Below are 10,409 nucleotides of genomic sequence, written 5' to 3' on the forward strand. Positions count from 1 at the left end.
GGAAACTGAGACAGTCAAAAACTGAGACTCTCCATAACTTTGAACTGGCTGCCCACAATGGCCAACGAACTCCCTCCTTACCTCTGTTTCCAAGGACTCATAGTTTATTTCAAGACTCAGCTCAGGCGCCACATCCTATACAAAGTCTTTTCTGATACACCCTTCTCCCCCTTCCTCCAGCTGTGAGTGCCATCTCAATTCTGAAATTGCCTAATATTTACTTATCTTTGTTGATGTTGGTTCACCCTTGGACTGCTTTGTTTTTGACTTTGTATCCCTAGCACTTAGCTCAGTGCTTTACAGTCACTTAACAAATGTCTGTTGAATTGTTTTTTGAAGCTAATTTTTAGTTGAAAGTAATTTTATCCCTCATTTTCACTTGCTGCCACCTACCTTTCAGATATTATAGAATCAAAGTGTTTTAGAATTTTGGAAGGACCTTAGAAAGATGCAGTTTAGCATCCAGATTTTACTGATGTGGAAATTGAGAGGTTAATGACTTATCTAAAGTTATATTATGAGTAATAAAACTTGAACTAGAACCCAGATCTTATTCAGTCTGTCGTTATTTTCACTACAGTATAAATTCCCTTTTGTGCTCTTTCCTCTATTTGATCTCTTCTAAGTATCAATGAATATTCAAGTTTTTTTCTGTGTGCTACAAATAATACATTTCTTTCAGTAATATATACCAATACTTTAAATGAATTAATAAGCCAGTAATTTAAATTCTCAATTCCCAAAGAACTAAAAAATGAATTAGCTCTCTAGAAAACCAATAACAGATCTCTCTTATCTAGGATCCAATTCAAAAATTTCATGGAAGGCAAAACGTATTTCTTATTTCAAATAATTTTTTGAAACATACGATCACCCCCTCACAATAAAAAAAAAAAATTAAATGTCCTTTTATGAAAAACCATTATAACTTTGTTTAGACGCTACTATCTTTCATGCACTTACTGACATACTAGATAGGCAGCTAGGTAGTATAATAGATAAAGTGCTCAATGTGCAGCCTGAAAAGCCTTGGTTCAAATTCTGCTTTAGATACTTACCATCTATGTTTCTCTGGGCAAATCACTTAATTAATTAGTCACTTAATTATTAAATTAAGTAATTTAATCTCTTAGCCTCAGTTTCCTTATCTGTAAAATGGAATAATATCACCCTCTTCAGGGTTGTTTTGAGTTAGTATATGTTAAAGGGTTTTGCAAACCTTAAAGAGCTATACAAATGTTAGCTATTAACTACGGTCTCTGATCATTCTCTCTATTTTGGTCATTTTCAATTTCTCCTTATCCACTGCCTCTACCTTTGCTTTGTATAAATATGCTCAAGTATCATCTATCAAGAAAACAAAAACCAAAACTTTGCGACCTTACCACACTTTTAAGCTGTTCTCTACCTTTCCTCATTTCTGCAGCCAAAAGGCTGTTGACACTCATTTCCTTATTTCTTCACTTTCTACTCTTTAGCTCTTTGAAATCAAGTTTCTATTGTCTTCAAGTTTACCAGCAATCTCTTTTAATGATAAATCTAATGGCTTTTTCTTAGTTCCAATACTCTTAGAGACTTCAGCATTTCTGGCTTGCCAACCCCTATCCTGAATACTCTTATCTTTTCCCCGTATTTTTCATGATGCTATTCTCTTGGTTCTCTTCTTATCTGTTAAGAGTTTCTCCCAAGTTTCTGTTTTAGGGCCTCTTTTGCTTCTACACTCTCTTGGTGATTTCATTAGCTACCATGGTTTTAATTACTCTCTACATAGACAACCGGTAAAGCTGTATATCCAGTTTTAATTTCTCTCCTGAACTCCAGCCCTGTGTTACTGCTTGCTGATATCTCTGTCTGCATGTTGTGCAGGTTATCTCAAACCCAACATGTCCAAAGCATAACTAATTATATATTCCCCGCATCCCATTTCTCCTCCTTCTTTTTGGTTCTGTTGATGGGTATCACCCACCATCTTTCTAGTTACCCAAAGTTGCAACCTTGGACTTTTCCTTCTCTCAACATTCATGTCTAATGTGCCATTTATTGTAGATTCTACCTTTTCAATACCTCTCACCTCTACCCCTCTTTACTTACACAAGTTTCTTCCCTAGTTTAGGAATATATCATTTCAGTCCTAGACTGGCACAACAGCTTAATGCTATTTAGGCTCCCTGCTTTCAGTCTCTCTCCTTTCTTTTTCTTTTTGGTAGGCAACGGGTTAAGTGACTTGCCCAGGGTCACACAGCTAGTAAATGTCAAGTGTCTGAGGCCATTTTTGAACTCAGGTCCTCCTGACTCCAGGGCCAGTGCTCTATCCACTGTGGCACCTAGCTGCCCCATATCTCTCTCCTTTCTAACCCAAATTCTACATAGCTGTCACATTAATATTCCTAAATTGCAGGTCACTCTCATAGTCAACTTTCATGATCTCTGAACTGCCTTTTCAGTTTGAGATTTAAAGGCCTCCATAGTCTCGCTGCAATCCACCTTTTTAGACTTATACTGTAGGTTCCAGCTTAACTGTCTACAGAGGCTGTGTCTTATACTGCTTTTGGATCCTCAAAACCACAATACAGTGCCTGGCATGTGGAACATATTCAATAAATATTTTTTTGCTGGATTGTAAAGAAAAAAGCCAATATTAATATCACCTTTTACCAAAGAAGCTGATTTTCCTTTCAGAAGTGGATGTGCCAGGTGTAAGTCTACTTGTATTTAACTTCCCAAAGGTTGGTCTTTCTTTCCTTTAAGAAAAAAGAAATTATAACTCTATAAAACAAAATTCTCTAGAAATAAATGCAATTTCACTATTTATTATGATGCAACTGTTTTTACTTAAGAACACACAACAGACTGTCAAAAAGAAATTACATTAGCCACTTTTTCATTTCTGATATAATTTCAAGTTTTGTCTTTTGGAGGAACCTGTATTAGTTTTAAAATGACCAAAGTTTTGTTAAGAAGTTTTTTGCAACAGCAAACTCTAAAATAGCCAGAAGTATAGAAATTCTAAATGGGGAAAACAGAAAGTAAAACTTAAGACTGAATTAAAACAATCAATAACAAGTGAAGCTTAGTGTGAAGTACCATTTATCCTTAAGTGTTTGTATATAAAATACTTGTGAAAAGAAAGAATTTGGAGAAGGATTTTAAGTTTATACACACATATATATGCGTGTGCGTGTGTGTGTGTATGTAAACACATATATGTGAGTGTGTTTAATCAATATTTCTATTGCTTAGATCAGTGCTATTTTAGAGGTAGCTAAGTGGTGCAGTACATAAGAACTAGGCCTGGAGTCAGGAAGACAAGAGTTCAAATCTGGCCTCCGACACTCACTAGCCATGTGACCCTAGGGCAAGTCACTTAACTTCTGTTTGCCTCAGTTCCCTCAAATGTAAAATGAGGATAACAGCACCTATCCTGCAGGGTTGTTGTGAGGATCAAATGAAATACTTTTTGTCAAGGGCTTAGTATAGTGCCTAGCACATAGTAGGGGCTATACAAATTTTTATTCCCTTCCCCTTTCCTATTCTAATGCTGCATGGAAGCCATAGTGGATTCTTGAAGGCTCTGCAAACTTCGGTAAATTAGAAAAGCTTGAATACAGCCAAGAGACACACTGTGCTGTTGTTGTTGTTTGCCCTTTGTTCTTGAAGACGGACCATGACATTAGGGAGGTGATGCTATAACTTGCAAGTGAATTGGATTTAAATGAGGGAGAGCTGTGCAAGGTCACCAGACTCACTTTCTTCTCTAGAGCCCTCTGGGTCTAGTGAAAAGACATAGATCAGGGTGACTGGAGATGGCCCCTGATATACAGTGCTAGTGCTTTGAGAGATAGCCTAGCTAAGTTTGAAAAAAAACCTCATACCAGAATTTTGGCCTCCTGGTGAGTTTACAGCAATTTTTGCAGTTATGGCAACTTGTGAAGACTACTGTGGAAAACTATGATGAAAGGAACACCTATACTTATGAAACTATGGATCCTTAAAGGATTGAAGCTGAATAAGCTGAAAAAGCATTTTATACTAAATCATATATTCAGACAGCACTTTACAGTTATAATTGGACAATGGAAGTATTATCCTCATTTTTCTTTTTTCATCCTGAACGTAATGATATCTCCATTTCTCCTCTCACCCACCTCTCCTCCTCCTCCACAGTTTCTGCCTAATTTCCTTCTGAATTTGATGTTTTTTCCACACCAGATTTTGTGTTTGTTCAATACTCTTTTGCACAATTTAGGTGAAAGCAAGGTTTATATTAGGGTACAGGGAAGGGAATAAACATTTACATAGAGGCTATATGTGCCAGGCACTGTGCTAAACACTACAAATATGATCTCATTTGATCCTCACAACAGCCCTGGGATATAAGGGCTCTTTTTAACCCCCACTTTACAGTTGAGGAAAATGAGGCAAACTGAGGTTAAATAACTTGCCCTGGGTCACATAGCTGTTAAGTGTCTGAGGCTGGATTTGAACTCAGGTCTTCTAGACTACAGGTTCAGTACTCTGTCCACTGAGCCACCTAGCTGCCTGTTATACCCACTTCCTCCACTGTCTTCTTTCATACACCCGAATTATATGAAATAGCAAGTTCCATCTCCTGAGTGTATTTCCTATTCCTCTTATTTTATTTAAGATCACCCAAACTGAATAAAACCACAAGGCCCCTTGTTTTATCGAACACTCTGACCCTTGAAGACATCAGGATTTTGAGGGGACACTTGTCCCTTTCCTGCATATTAGAACGTGAATGCTTCAACATATAGTCCTTTCCAACTGATCCAATTATTTGCCTTTCTAGTTTTCTCTTGGCTCTTGTATTTGCATTTTAAATATTCTATTTAACTCTTGGCTTTTTAAAAATCAGGAATGCTTCAAGTTCTGTATTTCAAGGTTCACCCAATTCCTCCTTTGCCCCCCTAGTCTTGCAGAATAAGTTATTTTTGGCTGTAAGACTGTATCTTTTGCCTTTTGGAATACTTTATTTCAAGCTCTCCTGTCCTTTAAAATGGTAGCTGCCAAGTAGTATATGAACCTGACCATAGTTCCTTGGTATTTCAAAGCTGTCTGCAGACAATATTTTTCTTTAACTTGGAAGTTTTGGATTTTGATTATGGTTCCCATGATATTCCCGAAGTTTTTTTCCAGCATGAATTCTATTTTCATTTTGCCTTCCGATTTTAATAGCTCTGAGCAAATTGTTTTTTTTTTTTTTATATGAGGCAAATGGGGTTAAGTGACTTGCCCAGAGTCACACAGCCAGTGAGTGTTATGTGTCTAAGGCCGGATTTGAACTCAGGTCCTCCTGATTTGGGGGCCAGTGCTCTAGCCACTTCACCACCTAGCTGCCCCTCTGAGCAATTTTCTTTTATGATTTGTTAGAATATGATATCGAACATTTTTTTCTGATACATCTGATTATTCTTAGATTGCTACTCCTTGACTGGTTTTCTAGATCAGTTGTTTTTGATCAGAGATACCTTACACTTTCTTCTATTTTTTGTCTTTTGATTTCAATAATTCTTACTTTTTAACTGAATCACGTATTTTATTTATTTATCCATTCCTTTATTTATTTTAGCTCATTCTCAGGGAGTCTTTTACTCGGGTAAGAATTTGTGCCTCCTCTACTAAACTGTTTCTTCTCCTTCTAATTCTATCTTCTAGAGCAGAGGTGTCAAACCTGCAAGCCAACGAAGAGGCCTTCAGGAAACCAGATTAAAAAGTAACTGGGAAATGTTTAGCAAAATAAAAATGTAACAGAACACAGATGTTAATAAGTGATTTTCTAAGTCAATATGCAGCCACAGAAATCTGTTTCTATTTGAGTTTGACACCACCACTCTAGAGCTCTCATTTCATTTATAAGATTATAAGGTCCTTTTTTATCTTCTTTCATCTCTTCTAGGAATTCTAATAGACCTTAGGGGCAAACTATCTGTAGCTCTGCCAATCAGTACTATGCAGTGACTGCCTTGTAGGCTTGTGTCTTAGACATCTGTTTACTCATATTTCAAGTTTTGTTGCTATCTCCCTCCCTCCCCCACCCCAAGTGAGGGATTTTGTCAGGGCTAGGCTGCAACTGGCTCCATGCTAGGATGCAACGTAGGCTCTGTTTAGCTTTGATTCATATAGTCTGAGGTTCTGTCAGTGGCTCAACCCTCCAAAGGGACCTGCTTTGCATAAAGTACTGGTGGGTCCCAGGTTTACAATATCCTTTGGATACAGAGCACTATATCCGGAGCACTAAGCTCTTTGAGTTTGTCAGGGTTGGTTTTGTTCTGGAGCTGAAAACTTTTAGAATGCACACGAACCCCTGCCTTTTTCCTAGGAGTTTTGCTAGCTATTTTATTTACCACCCCTCCCCACACCCCTTCCCCACTAGAGTGCTCCTGTCTTCTGGCTAGGCATGCTTGATTGTCCTGGGGTCAACCAGGCCCAAGGGACCAAAGGGGACACTCAGAAGCCTCAGAAGAGGATCCCAGGCAAAATAAGTGGAATGAGGCAAGAGCAGCACTAAGAGGATTCCTTGAGGCTGTGGGAATTGGGATATTTAAATAACTTACTCTGCAAGACTTTCCTAGTGCTGTGCTTGCCTCATTCTAGTTCTTTTGTCTGGGTTCTCCTTCTTAGGCTTCTTCATGTCCTCTTTTGTGAACTGTGGTTGGATGACTATTTCTAATCATTATTTCGTTTGGCATACTTTTGTACTTTCTGTGGTACTTATATGGAAACTGGGCTGATCTGCTACCTTTTACTCTACCATGTTGACCAAAGTCCCCTGTCATTCCTATTTTAAAGATGAAGAAATAAATAAGTAAGTAAATTACTGAAGGTTACCCAGGTAGTAAGCGGTTGAGATAAATTCCATGGTGAATGACTATTAGAACTATTGTCATTGCTTTTCATCCTGGTCTGATTGTCAAATATGTTGATATGAAAAGTGTGCTAAATGAAAGCATGCCAATTTATTGCAGACCATATGAAAAAGGTTATCTAATAATTGAATGTAATATTGTCACAAGCCAAGTTTTCTAACTCCGGTGATCATATTTTTATAGAAAAGCAATAAAGAATGGTGTGATAAATAACTGAGATACTACTAACCAAGCTTGCAGAGTGGACTACTAATCAAAATTCAAGACATCCTCACTCACCTGGTGGCAGCTTTAGGAATTACAGGCATAACACTTAGGAGGACATAGGTAGTTTTTCTATGACAGCAAATTCCAGGTCTACCTTATAATAATCTAAGTGACATGGTACATAATTTTCTGATAAATTGCATCTTAGCAGGCCTTCTAATCCTGTGTCCCTGCCACTCATCACAATATAATCTTCACTTTCAGAATCTTCCAACTGTACAGATTTCTTTTCCTCCAACACTAACACAGACAAGGATCAATGTCAGTAATACTTACGTTTGTGGGGTATAAAGGCCTTGTTTATTGAAGTCCTGTGATCTCAAGGCCTGCAAAGACTGGCGGCCAGCAGCACCAGTGGAAACAGAACTGCGCTTCATCCCTGTGAGCTGAGTAAATGAAATTAATGTTATTGGGGCAAGGGGGCAAAGTAATAAGTATGGAAGCAATTACTAACCTTCTTAAAAAAAATAGAAAGGTCACTGCTTCTGTCAATGAGACTTTTATTTACCTAGACTCTCATGCATAAAACCTCCATCTAATTTTTCTTTCCTACTTCCCTTTATCAAGGACTCTTTTAAGATATTAAGCGCTGTTCGTTCGACTTCTGTAATGTCTCACCCTTGATCCCTCAGTGCTACCACTTTAGTTCTGGTGCTTATTGTTCTGGATTTGAGTTACTGCAACAACCTTCTAACTGCTGATAAGCGTGTCCCACTTCAATCTGTTCCCGATACTGCTGACTTTTTGCCTTCTTTAGGAAGAGATTTCAGATGCTTTTTTGGTCTAAATTCCTTAGCCAGGCATTCAAAGCTCTTTCCAGTATGGCACCTTTAGTCATACTATGTTTCCCCACATACTCTATGTCAACAGTTCTTTACCTAGGGTCTACAGATCCTCAAAGGCTGTGCCACCTAGCTACCCCAATTATCAGCTTCATAAGAAACACCATGTCCCTAGAATTGTGCTGAGCGGTGAGGATGATACAAAGATGGATAAGGCAAAATCCTGCCTTTGAAGAATAACATTAACTGACAGCTATATAGCACTTGAAAATTTACAGAGTTTACACACATTATTTCATTGGCTCCTTGCTTAGTACAGTCTAGTAGGAATTAAGAAACCTACTGTAACAGTTAAAATTAAGATAGACTGAGGCACAAACTTCCAAGCATAATCAATTTATTAATAAAGCACAAATTTACCAATAAATAGGATCTCAGCTTCCTGAGCAAAGCTAAGACCCTGAATGAGGGGACAGCTCTTCTTTCTGAAGCTCACCTTAAATCTCACAGGATTCCCTAGATATAAGTGCTCCCTTCTCTCAATTTACCTAATTTTTTTTTTTAAATGGCAGCTGGATGGTACAATGGTTAGAAGGCTGGACATGGCGTCAGGAAGACCTGAGTTCAGATTTGGATCCAGTTACTTATTAGCTAAGTGATCCTCACCCTTTGCTTCAGATTCCTCATCTGCAAAATGGGGATAACAATAGGGTTGTTGGAATGAGGTATTTGTAAAGAATTTTGCAACCCTTAAGGTGTTATATAAAAACCAGCTATCATTTTTATTAACATGGTGTTTATCCCAATAGAATGTAAGCTCCCTGGCACTCTCATTTGTCTCTGTATCCCCAGTGCCTAGGATCTAGAAAGATTTAAGAAATGATTGCTGAATGAGCATATGACAAGTCCAGTACTCTATCCACCACATAATTCTGCGTCCCAAGGTCTAGTCCCAGCTGACCACTGAACTTCCTTTGCCACCTTCATCACTTCTCACAGAGTCTCATGCAATAACCTCCTAATTGGTCTCCCTGTCTCAAGTCTGTCCTCTTTCCAAGTGGCCTTTAAACAGTAGCCAGAATGATTTTCCTAAAGTACAGACTATGTCACTCTGCTACTCAATAAATAAAATGCACTGCCTCCAGTACAAAATATAGATTCCTATTTGGTATTTAAAGCCCTTCACAGCATGCCTTCAATTTATCTTTACTCCCTTTACACATTACTCCCATTCTCTTACACACTAGTTATGCTAAACTGGCCTTCGTGTTCCTCCTTACACATAATACTCCATCTCCTATCGCAGTGCCTTTGCATTGGCTGTGCCCCTATGCTTGGAATGCACTCCACTCTCACCTTAACTCTAAGACCCCCTCCCTTCCAAAGTGCCACCATCTACATGAAACCCTTCCTGATCCCCTCCAGTTGCTAGTGCCTTTCCCACAAAATTAACTTGCATTTTGTATCTACTTATATAAGTTCTCACTGTCTCCCTCACTTAAACAATAAACTCAGGGAGTAGTGACAGTTTCAATTTTGCCTTTGTGTACCTAGGGTATTAATAGTAGGTACTTAATAAGATATTTGACAATTGATTAGTATTAATAATGTTCACTTAAATATTAGTTGAATAAAGCAAAAATACTTTTAGCGTTAGTTGTATTTAGCATTAGTATTTAATTTAGTATTAGCTGAATAAAGCAAAAAGACTTTTTCTAGTCTCCAGTTCTGAAAAGACTTTGTTCCATTTCCCTGGTTAACTAGGTAACAAATTTTCGACTAAGCTAACTCCCTTTTCTCACTTACTGTCCTGTGTTCTACTTTGAGGCGTTTGGTGAGAGCCAGAAAGCCTTGCAGCAGAGCTCGAAGAGACAGTGGTGATCACGTCGTCAAGACTCATCATGCACGGTGCAGAATAGGAAGCTGAGACTCAGGCAGGTGAAGCTCCAACGGGTAGTAAGTGGCAGATCAGAACTTGGACCCGGAGACAGAACACCTCTGGCTGCAGAATGCAATGGTCTTTCCCTTCCATCTGGGCCAAAAAAGCATCCATGCCCCCTGCAATCCATCCCCCCTCCCCCAGCTGTCTAAGTGACTTTCCTAAAGCACAGTTCTGACTCTATTGCTCCCCTTCTCAATAAATCTCAGTGGCTCCCTATTACCCCCAGGATCAAATATAAAATCTGCTTGGCTTTTAAAAGCCTTCCTACCTTTCCAGTCTTCTTGCACCTTAAGAGTAAGACAGACACCGGGGCTCGGAACGAGGAGGGCAGGGGCCGGGAAGGGTCCTAGAGCCGCCCAAAGCCAGGACCACTGCAACACCCCGCCTCCAGCGCGGCCACCGCCTACCCGCTTCGAATTTTTAAAATAACCGCGGCATCTTTCGTCATCACGTCACGACGTGCGCGCTCTACGTGCGTGCGTTCTCCACCCACTCTACGCTCAAGGGCCAAAGGGCGCGCTCGCCTAGTCC

The 10,409-nt window shown here is 39.0% G+C and overlaps 1 protein-coding gene across 3 annotated transcripts in view; it reads right to left on the bottom strand.

Annotated features, from left to right (window-relative positions):
- The window catches only part of LOC114054088 (kinetochore protein NDC80 homolog), a 46,617-nt gene extending 36,359 nt beyond the window's left edge, over positions 1 to 10,258 (bottom strand). Inside the window, exons 1-4 of one of the 3 annotated variants that reach the window (XM_027877195.1) lie at positions 10,147 to 10,258; positions 9,743 to 9,938; positions 7,431 to 7,540; positions 2,649 to 2,741 (exon numbers count right to left, since the gene is read on the bottom strand). In XM_027877195.1, the coding sequence (XP_027732996.1) occupies positions 2,649 to 2,741; positions 7,431 to 7,531 (194 nt within the window). In that variant the 5' untranslated portion in view covers positions 7,532 to 7,540; positions 9,743 to 9,938; positions 10,147 to 10,258. Of the gene's footprint in view, positions 1 to 2,648; positions 2,742 to 7,430; positions 7,541 to 9,742; positions 9,939 to 10,146 lie in introns of those variants that run through there. The other 2 variants (XM_027877194.1, XM_027877196.1) reach the window with 2 other exon arrangements.
- Between the last annotated feature and the right edge of the window lie 151 nt (positions 10,259 to 10,409).

The sequence above is a fragment of the Vombatus ursinus genome, unplaced genomic scaffold (assembly GCF_900497805.2).
Source record: "Vombatus ursinus unplaced genomic scaffold, bare-nosed wombat genome assembly UNPS02014812.1, whole genome shotgun sequence".
Lineage (NCBI taxonomy): Eukaryota > Metazoa > Chordata > Mammalia > Diprotodontia > Vombatidae > Vombatus > Vombatus ursinus.